The sequence below is a fragment of the Lutjanus erythropterus genome, chromosome 10, assembly GCF_056507025.1.
Source record: "Lutjanus erythropterus isolate fLutEry1 chromosome 10, fLutEry1.hap2, whole genome shotgun sequence".
Lineage (NCBI taxonomy): Eukaryota > Metazoa > Chordata > Actinopteri > Lutjaniformes > Lutjanidae > Lutjanus > Lutjanus erythropterus.
The window spans coordinates 14,038,479-14,057,144 of NC_139326.1; the positions used below are offsets into that span (position 1 = coordinate 14,038,479).

General features: G+C 40.2%; 1 protein-coding gene across 2 annotated transcripts in view; it reads left to right on the forward strand.

Annotated features, from left to right (window-relative positions):
- Positions 1-527: 527 nt before the first annotated feature.
- Positions 528-18,666, forward strand: part of cnnm4b (cyclin and CBS domain divalent metal cation transport mediator 4b) — a 51,476-nt gene continuing 33,337 nt past the window's right edge. For both annotated transcript variants that reach the window (XM_084728282.1, XM_084728281.1), the window contains exons 1-2: positions 528-1,136; positions 2,510-3,356. In XM_084728282.1, coding sequence (XP_084584408.1) covers positions 570-1,136; positions 2,510-3,356 — 1,414 coding nt within the window. In that variant the 5' untranslated portion in view covers positions 528-569. The remainder of the gene's footprint in view (positions 1,137-2,509; positions 3,357-18,666) is intronic.

An 18,666-nucleotide genomic window follows, 5' to 3' on the forward strand; every position in this document is an offset into this window, starting at 1 on the left:
AAATACGTCATTATGTACTTGCTGTATTTGGTTCAAATGAAGAATAAAGACAAAATAAATATTCATGAAAAAGTTCCCACGTATATTTGTGTATATTCTGTAACTAAAATGCAACAATTTTCTATCTTTTTTTTTTTTTTTTAATCAATTTTTATACTCATTTGTTTGTAATATTTGTTTGTATCTACATTTTTTTTGTGTGTGTTTTTTGTTTCACAGTTACTTTGACAATATTCTTTTGTTCTTGTTCTGGTTGTTTTTTCACACTTGCTTCGGCTATTTCCCATGCCAATAAAGCTCATTTGATTAAAAAAATTACATTGATTTGAAATACCGTGAAAAAGAAAATCCACGTGGTCGACCTTAAAAACAAAAAAAAGCAATAAATAAATAAATATGAGTCGACCTTAAAAATTAAAACTGAGGGGGCTCGGTTAATTTTTTCAAGTGACGTCTCCATTGCTGATTGGCTGCATTTTCGAGGTATGCGGGTATGCAGATTAGGGGGGTGGGCTTGTGGAAACGAGTAGGTGACGTCAGTTCCCCCGTTCGCATAGAGCGAAACAAACATGGCGATAGACTCGAGTGGACGGGGGTTTACGCTAACTTTATTCGTGTTTTCTTGTGTTTTTGCGGGCAGGAAGGCCGAGGCGGCGGTTTCGGAGTCACGGGGCGACACTCGGATACTCGGCATGAGGCTGGAGAAGAGCGACACGCCGGCCGAGACCACCGAGATGGGGGTTATTCAGGTGACCGAGGGCAGCGACATCCGCTTCAGGTTCTACGGGCTCCACTTGTTCTCGGACAGCTCGAAGCTCCTCGGCTTCACGGAACTTTACTCCAGTAATAAAGAGGATGATGATTTTGGCGCAATCGCGGTCCCCTCCAACAGGACTTGTTCTGAAATCACCAAGGATATAGTAGTGTTGGGGCCCATGGAGGTGAGCAACCACAACACCTCCGGAGTGGTCAGCCTCAGGATCAAGCAGCTCCGAAAGAGTGAGGTGGTGAAGGTGTTCGGCTTGTGCGTCCGCGACCAGGATGAGAAGGAGCCCAGGTGGTTCCTGCTGGACGACAAAGACGGCAGACTGCGGGTGGTGGAGGAGAAGAAGTCCTTGCTGCCTATCTGGCTGCAGGTGATTAGGAATGGGAGTCTATTGGCACCTCACGATTCGATCATGAGGGCTACACTGTGATTATAAAACGATTATCAGTGCATTTCTGATGTATCAAAATCTTTGATTTCTTTACATGATGTATTTTTCTCACTGCGTGACTGTGTATTTCTCATGGCCCATAATTAGTTTAGTTGGACATAACTTGCAAAGCGTGTGGTTCTTCTTGAGGTCTCTATTCCCCTTCAGCTTCATAGAAGCTAAAGTAGGGATTCAACTAACAGCCACTGTCACTATTGATCAATCTGTCCTTATTTTTCTCGATTAATTGAATCGTCGTTTGGTTCATAAAAGGTCAGAAGATAGTGAAAAAAAAAGTTGACGTCCTGAAATGTCATGTTTTGTCCTCAACCCAAAGATGTTCAGTTTACTGTCAATGTGGACTAAAGAAACCAGAAAATATTAACATTTGAGGAGCTGAAATCAATTCATTTTTGCTTGAAGAAAAAAAGACACAAAACAATTATTTAATTATCAAAATAGCAGACGATTAATTTAATAGTTTATCAATTAATTGGCTAATCATTGCAGCTAGAAGCCAAAATTCGTTCATATGTGAACTTTTAAGCCAGAGTCAAATTGTAAACATAAACATGACATGTTTATGATGTTTTGTTTTACCATCCAGTTTGTTTAGTCATAAAATCAGAGGTGCAGTCTTACACAGTTGTTGCTGGCAAACATCATGTTGAGAAATGGATTTTAAATGTCAGAATATTGACTTTTCCGCATCAAGTAATAATTTTACAAGAGAGAATAGCATCGAAAGGCTCATTTATAGCCCTTGATGTACGGAAATAAGTATGTATGGTTCGATATAACTGCCACTGCCCATATACTTTCATCTGTCCTTTACCTTGACATGGATGTTAAAGCAATACATCCATTAGAATCAAGAAGAAGAGTCAAAAGTTTCTAACAACAACAAATATTGTAACGCTTGAAGAGGTTGTAGTAATGTATTTAGTAAGCAGAGGCAGTGTTGTAGACAGCGGTGGTCTGTTTGGACATTAAGTACATTGGGAACAAACAGAGCGTTCTTTTCACTAACTAATTGATGACAAATATAATTCCAGTACTGCTGGATTTTTAAAACTTCTTTGTCTTGTCCTGTGGTTTTATCTTGCTTGAGCTCTTGGCTACACTGCTACACTGCCCCTCTGACTACTGGAGGTGCTGCTCTGTTTTGTCCATATCTGGAAGTCTTACGAAATGTGAAAAAATACGGACAAAATGAACCCAGTGTACGGACAGAAGGCTACGCTTGCATTCGTATGTGTAGCTAACATTTTGCATAAGCTTAAGAATCTTTATTTTTTCCTCCATCCCTACAGGTGATCCTCATCTCCTTCCTGCTTGTGCTGTCCGGCATGTTCAGCGGGCTCAACCTGGGGCTGATGGCCCTGGACCCGATGGAGCTCCGCATTGTGCAGAGCTGCGGCACGGAGAAGGAGAAGAAATACGCGCGGAAGATCGAGCCCATCCGCAGGAAGGGCAACTACTTGCTGTGCTCGCTGCTCCTCGGAAACGTCTTGGTCAACACCACCCTCACCATCCTCCTGGATGACCTCACTAAGTCCGGGGTTGGCGCTGTGGTTGCCTCCACAGTTGGCATTGTTATTTTTGGCGAGATTGTCCCGCAGGCGCTGTGCTCCCGGCATGGTCTGGCAGTTGGGGCGAACACCATCCTAGTCACCAAGTTGTTCATGCTGTTAACTTTCCCTTTGTCGTGGCCCATCAGCAAGATCCTTGACTGTGTCCTGGGCCAGGAGATTGGCACAGTTTACAACCGTGAGAAGCTGGTGGAGATGCTGAAAGTCACCGAGCCTTACAATGACCTTGTGAAAGAGGAGCTTAACATGATTCAAGGTGCACTGGAGCTCCGGACCAAAACAGTGGAGGACGTCATGACGCCGATTAGCAACTGCTTCATGATCCACAGCGACGCCGTGTTGGACTTCAACACCATGTCCGAAATCATGGAGAGCGGATACACGAGGATACCTGTGTATGAGGATGAGCGGTCCAACATCGTTGACATCTTGTTCGTCAAGGACCTGGCCTTCGTTGATCCGGACGACTGCACCACCCTCAAGACCATCACCAAGTTCTACAACCATCCTGTCCACTTTGTTTTCCACGACACCAAGCTGGACTCCATGCTCGAGGAGTTCAAGAAAGGTTTGTGGGAATCTTATGGTCTTTTTGTGCAAATTAAAGACACCTTAAGAGGGTGATGATAAGACAGCTAGCAGGGATTTGTGAGAGTCTGATAGATTGATAGAGTTGATAGTATTTGGTTGTTTATAAGACTCAGACTTTTGGGCCAAAGCTGATGCTTATTTTGAGGCTTTAGTTTGTAGTAGTGTGTGTTAAAGCCACTGCTCCTCTTTCTTTGTATGATTTTCTTGTGTTCGGCAAGTCTGGTGAGCAGTCTGTTTACACAAGGTGGTTACAACTGAGCTTGACCTTTGACCTTTGAAGGAGGCCAAGCAATAAAAGAATTATCCATGTTGAGGAATCAGTGGTGTCTGGATTTATCCTGCCAGCAACAAAGCATAGAAAAAACTCAGTATATACTATTGTTAATAGATTTGTGAAGGAATTCTGTGTATGTATTTCACTAATGTGTTTTTAGCTTTGCTGACGCTTTTACACATGGCTGAGGTTATTATGCTCATCAAGAATTTATTGGAGACTCCTTACTGTTACGAGTATTTTGATATCAAAGATATATCAGTTTTAGATTTCAAGCTGGTGTTGGGCAGGAAGTCTTTGACTATGTTCAGTCTGTAGACATTCTTGGTAGGATTACCCAAGAGAAAGGAAGTTTTTTTTCTTACAGTTTTAAGTCAGGAGATAGCAAGAAAAGGAAGTACAGTGTAGGGGTGTACAATTACTTAAAAATAATGTTGAAATCAAAATATGACCAAGTTGCATAAGCTGGGTTTGTTAAAAAACATGTGACAGAACAGCATTATAATGAACCACTGAAGTGCTGCAGAGATGCCCTGACCTACAAATCTTGTTCGCCAGATGTAAAAAAAAACACATTTGTTTGGCTCTGAGCCCAACAGATATCATCATAATTTTAATTTTTTTTGCAGTTAAAATTAATATTGTCATGCAAAAATTGTCATTAGAATGAGAATAATTATATACACATCAAGTTGGTGCAAGGGTATCAGAAACGGTGTCAAAGAAAAAAGGTGATGTCTGCTTCTGACTTGAAGATCCAAGTGGAATCGAAACTTTGATGGTCATTATTAAACTTTTGCGGCATCCAATAGGTGTGCAGGCGTTACCCTTTTTCTTTGATGCAGAAATAATCATGAAGCATACCACAATCACTGTATCTGTCAAAATAATCACAATATGGATTGGGAGCCCTACACTGTTGTTGATTTAAAGGTGTGTTTCTGGACAAATGACTCTGCTGAGAAGCGGTGTTGAAGCTTTGTCTGGAATCAGATTTGTCCCTACCTCAGATTTGTGATTGGTGACATCAAAAACAACTGCCCAGATTCACTTCTCCTTCTCTTGCTTAACTGCTTTTCCTCTGTCAACACACGCACACGCACACACATGCACACACACGCACACACACACACTCATAGTCATGCACGCTCAAACACAAATATGCGCACATGTGCACGCTGCTTCTCGCAGGAGGACGTACACACACTGACGCCATCCCCCGCGGGGATATATTTTTCCTTTCTCAGGCATCTCGTCTCAAGGTCACAGACAGTAGACACACACACGCACGCACTTGCTGTGTCTATAATCTCAGCATAGTAAGAAATGACTGACTGTCTCTCTGTCTCTGTAGTAGCATCAGCAGCCGGCAGTAAGATGGTAAAATTTCACTTATCTTTGTTGGCAGTCTCAGCTCCATGTTTATTCTAGTGTGATTTTGTCTCATTCGATGCATCTCAACAGAACAACCATCTCTTAATTCACATCAGTCACTGGTATTTTGCACTTATCTCTGATTGGCTGCTGCAGATTGATTTTTGAGTTGAGTTGCCTTAGTGGTGGTGCACGGCACTGTGTGACAGTTGGCCAAGAAATGGCTCTGCGGCTTGTCTTAGTAGACTTGGCTGGTGTGGTGGGAGGGTTTGGCAACAAGCTGCAGTGCCCACACACACACACACACACACACACACGTCCAGCTGCACAGAGAGTTGAAAACAGTCTACATTGGCTCAAAGTTTGGCAGGGATATTTAATGTAAACGGTTATGAGGATACACTCATTTGCTGTGCATGAAAAGTTTTAGAGAATTATCATAATAGAGAACACCCTCAGTGTGTCTTGGTAGTCACTAATATACACAAGAAATAAACATGTTTAAAGATCTTACATAATAATGGACAACATTTTTATAAAGTTAAATGATTCCTTGTAAATGAACAACAGTTTGTGCTATTTCACCCAATTAAAATGTCAAGTAAAAGGATATTGTTTTGTCAACGAAATCATATGATTACACTACTTTGAGTTAGGCCATATTCTGAGTAAGCTCTCTATGAAAAGGTATTGTGTCATTGACATCGTAATGGGAATAAGAATCAAGGGTTGTTGCTGCACTTTGCAAAGCTTTGAGCAGTGCAACTACTTGATGACATATGGCCTCTGCCATCAAGCTGAACTGACTAATGAATCTAGTCTTGACAGCTCAATATTAAGTCTTTTGCAAAATTCGCACAAAGACAGAGCCTCACAGGTAAAGCATGAGGTTAATAGTTAGTAGTTGAATACTGCAGGAAAGGTCTGAGGTCATTGGGCATCTTTTGCCAACAGGTGGGTAGAAATATGAGTGACTGATCACCCTTTTGAAATATAATATATGTTATATTTTCAGTTGTGTCACTGCAGTCTACGGTTGCACATTGCAAGCACTTTCACTAATTGATCATTGGTAAAATTAATGATTGATTAATCATAATCCGCAGCCCAAGTTTTATTTCCACAGCGACATATTACAAATTACATATTCTCTGTGATAGCATTATATATAATAAACACATGTAAGTGCATATCAGGTAGCATGTAGAGAACACTCATAAAAATAATCTCCACTATATTTCAGATCTTAATGCGATAGTAGATTGATAAAATATTACATGATCAATCAAATTCTGCTCATTTAAAAGCTTTGACTTATGACACGTTCCAGACAGCTTTGAACGTGGAATTTTCCAGCCTCCTATGAGGAAAAAGTACAATGGAACGGCACTCAGAGCTGGAGTTTATATATATATGTATGTATAACACAGACACAATTTATTACTTCTCACAGAGCCTTTTATATTGTTTAAAACATAACTAGAGGTGGTCTTTAGCTGAGAGCTCAGTTGTGCATGCACTTGCCAAAGAAATTAGGGTAAACTGGGAAACTGGAGTTCCCAGTTGGAAATTTCCACTGGAACCAGCCCCGCCCCCCCCATGTAATGCCTTATTATCAAGCACAATAAAGTTTTAATGGCGGCGTTCATCTTTGTTTTCTGACTTGTTGTACTGAGACTAGGGTCATCTAGGATGTACCGTCATTCCCATGTCCAGCTTTCAATGTCCGAGGTAAACGGAACGCGGCATTAATCACTGTCAGCCATGTTTTTTTGTCTACTTTTGGTGGAATGCTTTGAAGTTGGAAATTTCAACAGGGAAATTCCAACTTCTGACTATGAGAGGGACGCAGCATTATAGTCAGTTCACGAAAACTTTCACGGTTATTTTTGTGAACACAGTGTGGTTCATGTTGAGGGGGAGATCTGACATTTTTAACAGTAAAATGTTCAACTCTGCAGAGAGATAATCCAGAAAGGTGATCAAACTGTAAAGAACAATGCGTTGCTTTCTGCTAAAGCATCATGTATTCTTTAAAAATTACTTGTACTGCAGATTGCTTTTTGGCAGGGACTAAATTGTGTGGTGTATCTTAGATCTAACTGTGTAAAATGTACTTATATGAAGCTTATAATGAAATGCGGGGATATGTGGAGGAGGCCATAGGTCCTGAATCTTTAAATTAGTTTCTACACAGAAGAAACAATGTAAATGCATCTGTCAGAGTTTATACTTAAAGTATAGAGGATAAGACTGCACAGTGTACTTTGTGAAGAACCACAGGGTTGATGTGAAGCCGTGGTGAGTCTTGTAATCTTAAAGTATCTCTCAGCTGGTTGCATGTGAGATCTTATCTGTTTTTCTTGCCATTTGCCTTCTATAGTTTAAACACATCCCACCCCCAACATGGCGTGTTTAGCAACAGCCACTGTGACAAAATGGGCAGCAACAAGAGCAGCCACAGGAAATCTATCATAAAGATGTGGTATTTGCTTTCTGGTACTGATTGATTGACAGATAGTCTTGAAGTTGCACAATACTTTTTTTTTTCTTTTTTTAAAAACCCACATCAGCCTCCACGCTGTGCAACGGCTTGATTGGCTCTCGGCCCCCTGCCTTGTCTCTGAACCGACTCCCCGCTCACATCTCAAGTTCCTCTCACTTGCCGCTTGGCATCAGTAACCACGGTGATGGCATCCAACTGTGTCTGTGTGTGTACACGCAGGTTTCTTTAGGTTGTGCTCTACATAAACAAATCTGCTCTGTCAGCTGAAGATGTGTACTGTTTACTTCTGAGGCACAGGTTCAGTTCTGAATTGATTGTGAAAGTTATCACTACTGCATATTCTGGCATTTCTCCTTCATTGTGTGTGTGTGTGTGTGTGTGTGTGTGTGTGTGTGTATACTCAGCAGTCTTTTCAGTCAACATGATGTGACCTTTCAGATGGCCTATGAAGTGACCTTATTAGATGAGATGAAATTTTAATGTGATGCCGACTGTTATCGCAGGAAATAGAAGCAGCAGACATGAAAGGAAAAGAAAATATGTTAGCAAGGAAACTTTATTTTTCTACGTATGGATAAAAGAGGGTGTGGAAAATAGTGGTACAAAATTCCTACTCTTGTTTGTCTTTTAGCCTAATTTAAATTGATAAATTATCAACAGCACCAATATGTGCCTCTCATATAATCAACATTACATGCCAGGTTCAACATTAGCTTTTTTTTCTTAATTTGCCCTGTCAGGCGAGGGGCTCAGAAATCTACTTGCCTGTAGTAAATTTTTTACTTCCCCCGATACACATGTTTAGCTTTATGTTAGTCACACAAACAATTTCATTTAACTGAATAAAAAAACAATAAGGCTCTCACCGTGTCCTTTTTAACAAATTGCTCCACCAAACAAAACAATGTCAAATTAAGTGCAGTCACTGCCATTTCTAGACAAAGAGGACCAAACCAATTTGTGTGAGAGTCTGTGACCTCTGGGGAATGGCACACAAAACATACATTATGGGTTAATGCATTTTTAGTTCCTCCAACCAGCTACACTCCTGTTTCCAGAATAAGTGAAATGCTCGGTGCGCTTCAGCTCTTAAACTTTACCTTTACCTTTGTCTTCTGCCATTTTCTTCGGAGAGATGAGAAGGAAGCGAGATGGCTCGCTCCTTAGCAACTTCCATCATTGGTTCTGAGAGAAAAAAAAACATGTGATCTAGATCAGGCGAATGAGTTGATAGATTTACCAGCCTGACGTGGAATTTTTCTTGCCCTGGGCAATCAGGCAATCCTCATTGTTGAGCCCTGCATGCAGGGAGGTTTAAATTCACACTGGACTTGAGGCATAATTTAGAAAACACACAAACACAAGTGAACCATGAATTCACTGGAGGCACATTGCACTCTGTCAACAGACTGTCACATGTTGTACCCTCAAGTAGTGTGTTAACCTACACTGTGCCTCTGGGACTCTGCCTCCCATAAATTATATGAGCATAGGATCAAGACAAAAACATGGAAAACAGTCTGTCCATTGTATGTTTTTGTATTAGCTTTTCTACTTTTTCTTAATTTCTCCAGTCTGTTTTTTCTAAATATTGATGCCTTGTAAGGCTGTTTGGGCTTGGCACATTATTTGTGCATGAAACTAATAAAAAGGTCAAAGACAGCGATATTGTGGTAAAAAAAGACAAGAAACATAATTTTATTTTATGTCGAGGGGCTGTTTATGCCTTTAACTTGCAGGCTTACTGAAGTTAGGACAGGAAAGGGGGAGAGAGAAGGGAGCTGGGGGAGGTGACATGCAGTGAAGGGCCACAGGCAAACCAACAGCTGCTGCAGAGGACGCTCAGCTTCTGTACATGGGACATATGTTCTACCAACTGAGATCCCCTGCCACTAACAAACGTTTTTCAATAATAATTTTACTCTTCAGTGCAACCACTTTAATCATTTTTATCAAGCTTGTAAAATAACATTAAGGTGAACTTAGTGCTAGTTGATTAGTTGATCAATAGAAAATGAGTTGGCAACGATTTTGCAAATGCTTTAAAAGATCACTTTTGTTATGTTTGTGGTTGTCAGGACCGTCTGCATTGTCTACTGTTTATCAGTGTTTGGGCACTTATCTGGGCACCCCAGCCTGCCCTGAGGACCTGGTTATGTGTGTTGTGGTTTAATGACCGTTTGTCTGTTAGGCAGCAGCGTATCTCAAAAACTTCTCAGCCGGTTTCAGAAAAATTTAGTGGGCCAGTAAGTTGATCAGTTTGGCATGTTGACAACATCAAGTCTGGCACTAGAAATTTGTGATGGTTGTTTCATTGTTTTCTGGCATTTTGTAGACTAAAAAATTAGTTAATTACTTGAAATATAACTGACAGTTTAATCAAAAATAAAAATTGAGCGTTAAAGTCAGAATGAGATACTGACAAAATCTCTGGGAAAGGCCAGTAATGTAAGTGGACTTAAATGAGAATTTTTTGTAAGAGGTATTTCAAATAATTGTTAGTTGAGGCTGTAGAGAAAATACATTCATTCAGTCATCAGTTACCAAAATTCATTGATTTGCATATCGTGCGTTGATGCGTTGCTATGAACTGCTACGCCTGGTCAGAGCGTGGATTCACCAGGAGAACAAACTGCAGAGACCAAGACTCATCGCGAGCATCTAAAGTCTGGGTCTATTTTTAGTCAGAGATGCAACAGTTTGGCTCTCTTTAGCACAAACTGGATGTGGCTAATCACAGCAGGACAACTGTCCTGCACGAGTGCTGGAAGTGAAGCACCGAGCGACCTGTCCTCTTCCTGCAGCTGCAGCATCGTCCTGTTTACTTTGTGTCTCCACGCAAACATGATATACACGGATTATTAACACGTGGAACACGTTTCTGTTAGTAGAAGTCACTGAGATAGATTTTTCCAGATGTTTGTTAGAAGTGATGTCTGCACTGCTGCTGTTAACTTTTATGATTATTCTATAATAATTCTTATAATAATTCTTATATTCTATAATTATGTGTCTGTTTTACAGGATTATGATTGAATAAAATATTGAAATATTAATTAGACATTTTTGATATGCATTCTAGGTAAATTAATTGTTATATAGTTAAATAACAACAAAAGTAGTCAGTAGCTTAATCAATAAATAAATCAATACGTGAATCTATTAATTGAAAAAATAATTGGTAGGTTAATCGTTTGGTGCAGCCCTACTTGATGTCGTATCTAGGTTCATCAGATCCATGTCACACAGTGTGGCTGCAATAAACTTTAGATTTCTTTATTTCATCAATTCTTTACTGTTCACTTTGTCACGTTCTCACAGACTGGCCTGCGTAACCTTTGTACCCTGACACACACACACACACACACACGCACACACACACACACACACACACACACACACACACACACACACACACACAGAAACACACATTTCAACATACCTCTGCTTCTATTCTTGTGACACTCCCTACGTATACATGAACACATGCGCACACTCGCACGCCTACATGCGTACGCACAGTTACACATCAGAGCACCTTCCTTCAGCACATTGCTTCCTCAGCCCCTCGTCTTGATCTGACCTAACCCTAATCTCTGTTCTGCTCTCAACCTTTAACCTGAATCCTAACTGTGAACCCGACTCATTAAGAAGCCGAGGCTCAGCAGTATTTACTCCGTCTGCTCCTTTTCAAGTAGAAAAGAACACGCAGTTTTACAACGCTGAGTAAAAGATTACCCAATTGCAGCCTGATAAGGGGTTGTCACAAGGCAGACCTGAATCTCCACTTCTCCTGCTTTTGTGTGATGGGTGTGTCTCTCTCCTCCATCTCTGCCTCCAGTTATCCTGTTTCTCTGTGGCTCTGCCCATCTATCCTCATTCTTCATTCTGATTTTTTTGTTTTTGCTTATCTAGGAAAGCGTATTTTCAGCCAACCTTTGGGCTGAAAGTAGTAAAATACTAAAAAACTCTTAAAACTGATTATGTAAGAAGGGCTGTGTTCACATTAGAGCTGGAGGTGTGCCAGTAAAGTGAAAATATGGGAGGACTCGCAAAACAAGAATCTTCCAGATAACTGAACAGTTATCTAATCCCTTATAAATTAGTAATTAAAAGCTGTGTCTGACTACATTTGACTCAGTGAATAGGCTATGGATTAGAGGCATCATATTTTCTTGTATTAGCCGAACTGTTAAGGGCTCTTGCTGATTGGTTTAGACTGGGGCTGAATCAGTTTGACTTGAATGACTATAACCCAGCCTCCTGATACAACACTGTCAATTTCTGTATAGATTACAGGTTTGATAATTAGTTGATTATTTGATTTGCTGATCAAAAGACAATTAGTTGCAGACTCTTTTGATAACCAATTATTTCAGTAGTTTTTCAAGCCAAAATGTCAAATTTGCTGGCTCCAGCTTCTTCAGTGTGAGGATTTGCTGCCTTTTTTTGTCATTTATGACAGTAAATGAAGAGTCTTTGTGATTTGGACCGTTGGTTGGATAAAATAAGGCATCTGAATGCATCACTTTTGGTTCTGGGAGATTTTTATGAGCGTTTTTCACAATTTATGTGACATTTATTGTGAAAATGATTGGCAGATTAATCTGTAATGAACATGGTATAGATCTGACATTCTGTGATCAATTTGTGAACCAGTTTTGACCTAAAACTCATCACATTTATAATTCTAACTGAAATTTTATTTATTGTCGGAGTGAACATTTCAGACAATAAGACACAAACAGAGATGGAGAAGTGTAGAAATGGGTGTGGTATCATTTTTGTTGTTCCTCCATTTGTCTGAATATATTCTTTTCTCATGCCTCATGTGACCGAAAGCTAATGCTGAACAAAGAGATGATGTATTTAAGTAAAATGTATTTAGAAGATTTTGTGTCCTTCTCGTGTATAATGAAGGATTTCTTCAGTCCCTGTCAAACCAGTTAGCAACAATAATGCTTGAATACTTCTAACTGCAGCTTTTTTCAGAACACATACTTGCCAAGAAACCCGCCAGCCGGCTCTCAAAAGCATCCTCTGCCACTGTCATATTTCTGCAGGACGTTGTGTTTGTCAAGGAATATTTGACTTTCTATTTTTAAGAGACAACCCCTTAGGTGTTCTGCTCAGTCACAGAGAGCAGACACACTCTCTTGTAAGCTGACTTCCCTGTCTGTAGTGCTCTGATTTAATTTGTGGAAGACAAAACCTGCGTGATTAATTCAGGTCTGCAACCAAATTTTTAGTGCCATGCTTGCATATGACAGCATCTGAAAACACTTCTTTTAAAAAGTTGCTTAATCTAAAAGACTACACAGCTACACAGGAAGATCTTTCTTTTATCTCTTAAATGTATTCAGTGCCAGCTAAGAACATGTATTCTTTCGCTGTCTGTTGCTATTTTAAGGCTGTAAAGCTTTCTTTGTTTTCTGCAAGAAGCACATTTTTCTCAAAACACTTATCACTTTTTATGTCAGGGTCCTGATAAATAATCCTAAACTCTTTAAAAACGAACATAAAGATTGATCAGTCGTTGCACCATCTTCTTCAGCAGACGGATTTTGTACAGATATAAATTTTTCTGAGTAGTTTAAGGGCTTTTTTTGGCCTAAAATGTTCCACAATATGATAATAATCATCCCTATATCACACCACAGTGATCATTATTTGCAGCCCTTGATGTGCTTTGTGGAAGTCTGCACTGACACCAAACAGGGGTGGAGCTGGACTACAGCAGTCCCTCATCAACACTCAGACAATCAGCAGCTGGAAATCAGTAGCAGCCAGTTTTCTCTCTGATTCTTCCCTCTCCGTCCTTATCAGCCGCCCGCTGCTTTTCTCCCTCTTCCTGTGTCGCCATTGTAGCTCGTAGTGCTGACGGTGCAGCTGCAGTCCGCTCAACTTCAACTTGGTGTGTATGTTTTGTGTGCGTCACATCAACACTTCCAGACTGTGAGCCATAATGATATCAGTCAGCACGAAGAAAGAGCAGCTCAGCAGAAATGACTGGATGTCCCAAACACGAGCACACACTGTCACTGTCTCGTCTATTTGTTTGAACTGAGGTTTGGCTACACATCATATTACATAATACTGGGCCCAATGTCAACTTAGTAGTGCGATTATTATGCTAAATAAATATTTTCGATGAACACATCAGAGTATTAGGAGTAACTCATTTTGGCTGATTCGTGATGCTCTTTATTCTGCACAAGGTCATAATATTTGTGATGACAGCTTTTTAGATGAGTAATAAAATTTGCTGTGTTTAAGGACAGCGACTTGGCACTTCAAAAAACCTCCCCACTGCAGACACACTTGTGTTTGTGTTTGTGTGCATAATTTAAGTGTCTTATCGGCCTGTCACATCGGCAGCAAGGTTCATTTTGGGCCGATACCAATATTGTATTATAAATCCTTCAACAGCTGATACTGATGATGTTCTGATATTATTGTGCAGCCCTACTGAGTTAAATGTTGGACCCAGATTCTGCTTTGGTATTCAGGTTTTGGTGTTCAAGACTTGATGTGACAATTCTGTCTTGATTAATCGTTTGTCCTAAAGTTGACATGTAACAAAACTTGAGTTGAAACAATTAACCAATAAGCTGTTTAGAGGAAAAATAATTGGCGGCTATTTTAACTGCAGCTTCAGTTGTTTTTTGAGAAGAAAATTTCAAGCCATCTCTGGTAATGTTGTCACGATGCTGTATTTTCTAAAACTGATACAATACCTTAAAATTTATCTTAAAAGATAAATATAACATGGCTATAACATGACAACGGATATTCAATTGGAGCAAATGACACAAGTGATGAGATAAAGACGGCAGAAAATGAACATTGAATGCATTTCAGATATTTAGAACTGATCGTGCCCCCTTTGGCTCTGAGAAAAATTGTTTGTCATTTTATCACATTTAATAGATTAAATGATAAATTGATTGAGAAAATTACTGACATAAATTGTAAAATCCTAATTCAAAGGTGATTCAACTGCTGTGCACTGTTTTGGTGTCTGATAAACCTTCAAACTTGGGCTTTATGGTTTATATTTCATCTCCTCCTCCCTATGCTCTTTGGCAGCACGCCCACATCAATGCACCCTTTTGGATTTTCTTTTTCATGCACTGCAAGTGTAAGTCTGTATGAAACCTAAAATTGAAGATTGCACCACCTCTGCTGTAGCCACAAGTGGTGAGCTTGTTGACATGAGATGCAGTGAAGTAGTTTTGTTTCTGAAACAATCACTAATTAATCTACTTAGTGAAATACAACTGTTTCCCTCCATTACTTTACAGCCCTGCTGTCCCTTAAGATCAGAGTATGTCGATCACTTCTAAGTTTTAGCCGGAAAAACAGGTTAGAAGAGCTTGACCTGTCCTGCACAATAACCTTTTGTGTGTGTGTGTACAGTACTTGTGTATATGAGTGTGCATATTTGCAGCCGTGCATTTTTGTTTCATCCCCTCGCAGCGTGCATGTTTTGCAGTCGGTGGCAGCGGTCAGTGCTGCTGATAAGTGGCCGGCCGGTTGTGTTTTGTGCGTGGGCGGTATGCGTGTGGCATTCCTTTCCCATACAGACTCATCGCTCTCCCCCTCGTCCTTTTGTCGCCGATGTTTCGTGTCAACAAACAGGCCAGCTTGCAGGCTGGTGACGGAAGAACTAGAGGGCAGAGACTGGAAGGTGACCCAACCTGCTGGGAATATGTGTGTGTGTGTCATGTGAATGGTTTCAGTTCAATTATTAATTAAATGAAACCAAGAAAAGCAAAACAAATCTTCCCATATTAAAAACTGTGAGCAGGTCATCAACTAAAAGCACGACATCTCTGAGAAAACTGAAATGTTGAGGGTTATGTGTGGAGAGGTGTTGTTCATGTGCTTTTTAATATTGTGTAATATTCAGTCAAAAAAAAAAGAAGCTGCAGCCTGTAGCTCAGCAGAGTTTAGTGTTTGTTACAAAGGTCAATGCGTTTCTCAGTTCCTGTTTTGACAAATTGTTCTTCTCCCTCTGCTCTCACAGAGTTCACTGCGTCTTCTGTTTGGAGAAAATCTGTGATCGATTTGGTTGAAGCACAAAATGCCTGTGATGGTCATAAAAACGCAATAACATCATTTAACATTTATACACTTCAGTGTTCACCTATTCTACAGGCTCATTTAAGCCCCCTTTATGTATGAGATATTAAATATGTCCTTAGGATTGGGCTGATGGACGATGCCATTGTCCACTGTGATGGCTAATAGTCATCGACCACTGACCCCAGTCCCATTTTCATGTTGTGATTTAAAATCCCTCTATATTGAAGGTGGTGTGTCTCCTCAGTTTTGTCTTTAACAACAACAAAAAAAAACTGTTGTTGTTAATTGTTGTTGTTCATTGCACTACATCCCCATGTTTTGATTATTATTTTTTTTTTAAGACACAAAAGTTGCTGACGTGTGGTGCTGATACAAAGACCCTCTCAACTCCAGCAATGATATCGCCATGTTTCACTCTGGGCGTCATCTTATGCCAGTTTGGTACACATCGCCCAACACCATTGGGACCGTTATGTTGAATGAATTACAGATTTCTCTGCGTTTGAACATTGCTGGAAACATTTGGTATCATTTAAGTGCAACACAATAGAGACTAATGATTAATCTGTTGATTATTTTGTGCACTAATGGATTAATTGTTCTGCCTATAAAATGTTGATCCCTGTTTCCCAAAACACAAAATGACGTACACAAATCTTTTGTTTTGTCCACAACTCAAAAATATTCATTTATTTCTTGAATTGTTACTCAAACCAATTAATTGATTATCAAAATAGTTGACAATTAATTTAGTAATCAACACACACACAACAAAAGCTAAGCTGAGAACAGTTAAAGCATTATTACACTGAAGCAGGTTTAGTATCAATTCTTGTATACTTTTTCAATATCATGTGTTTAAAACGGTACAATATCTGTTAATTGTAGCATCAAAAATACAGACCCTATTCAAAAATAATCTAAATTCTCATTTAAGACCTCAGTTCAGTTTTTTTGTCCTGCCTGAATTTTAGCTTGAAGCTTTATGATTTTAAGCGACTGTGTGATGGTTGTTAAACTTTTTCTGTCGTATCAAAAGAGGTTTTGAGTATCATTTTTTAATACTAGTTTTAGTATTAAATACTAGTATAGTAAGTTTAAAATTCTGCCATCGTGATGTCTCTACTCATGAGTGACTTCAGAGGTGACCTGTCTAAACATTTAGCAAAGTCAAGGAGCACCGACGGCGATCGCTGTCACCTCAGCTTACTGTAGAAAGGACGAGCGATGGAGGGATGGATTTTTTACCAAAAAACATCCCGTTGTCATGTCAGATTCTCAGTTTGATAAGTGACAGCTGTTTGTGTTTCTGTGTGAGCCCGAGGTGAGCGTGCCGCGCTGACAGACACACATCTCGCATGAAAAGCAGCAGCTGCAGACACACAGGAGCTCTGTAGCTTTGTGGGTTTTTTAATTGTAGACTCAGCCGACACAGGTCAGACGCTGAATACATGAAGCAGCCTCTGCCTGGTGGAACTTCCTTGTACGCTGTGCGTGTGTGTGTGTGTGTGTGTGTTTTTGTGTCTCAGTGTGAGCTCTGAAGGAGTCAATAGACGCTCAAGTGACTCTCCAGTAACTGGGGGTAAGTATGTCCCCCGGGGTCCTACTTCCTCTGAAATATTGACTCAGCACCACAGGGAGAGGTTTCGCGCGCACACACACACACACACACACACACACACACACACACACACACACACACACACAGTGCCTTTTCCATTACATGATGTCTCTATTTTCGTTGCTACAGTGATCTTGTGTGGAATGAACAACTATCAGCTAATGAATGTACTCGGAGGCTCTCTTACCGTGGGACACTGTTGACTAACGCTCTCCATCCTGGCACAATCACGCCTTAAAGGTCTCATGAAATTATATTGTCACCCCCTGATGTGATGTCATCTTTGATTAAACAGGGTTTTTGGGGATAAGAGATGACAAATTAAGAGTTTAATTTTAAATGAAGCTCAATTATAAAGAGAGGGCTGTTTTGTTTGATTTGAGGGTCAGAAATACAGGATTACTCATAATTATATGATGACTTCGTTTGGGACTGTCTACCCTGAGGGCTGAGACAAAACATTTGTCCCCTACTGTCCTAGCGTTGAAACACATCAGTGCTCTAGAAAATCACCATTTTAGCACATTTACCAGGGTTTATTTCATGTCATTTGGGTAAAAAATGTACTTACCTGAAATGAGTGATATGAAGTTCCAGCTGTGAGAATACAACCCTTGGACTTGATGTTAAGTGATTATTTTATTAGAGAAGACCTGTCACTCTGTTGGAGTTGTTGGAGCTATAAAAGCATAAACAATCTTTGGCTGTGTACAGACACACAAATCCAAGAACAGCCTGTCATCAAGTTACTGATAGAGCTAACATTAATTTGCAACAGCTGATGAAACCTGCAGCCGCAGTTTGTCATTGTAACAGTCAGCAGTTGGCTGGCTTAGTGAATCTGTGTATTTTGCCAATCTGGTCGTCACTTGCACTGGTGCGGCCAAATAATTTCTGGCATGCCCACACTCTGATTTTCAGTGGTGTAATGCACTGCTGTCTTGAAGGAGAGCAGCTTTGCAACATTAGCATGACGTGGACACAACACAGAAGAGTGCAGTAAAGACAGAATGTGTGTTTGGTCAATCATTTTGATTATTTTAACCAATCAGATACAGATTCTTAGCTCTGACGCAGGACATCTTTAGTCACAATACACAACATTGTGCTAAATGCATCTGGAGTGCTAGCCAGTTGCCTTTTCACCAGTTATTTTTGACAACATGGTGTCAAAATGTGCTTAAGATTTCCAAGAGACACTCATTTTCCACCTGTGTTGGGGTGGCAACTCTGACGTGTGATGTGATGACTGAATGTACATGTTGTCAATGGGATTCGTGTGGGGCTGAGTGTGGCTGTGGCCCATGGTGGGTTGGTTGTTAATCATCAAGTTTGTGGTTTGAACCCCGAATCCCACATGTTGAATGTCCGTGCAAGAAGCTGTACCCAATTTTGCTACATATACGATATTTGAAGCAACAGTA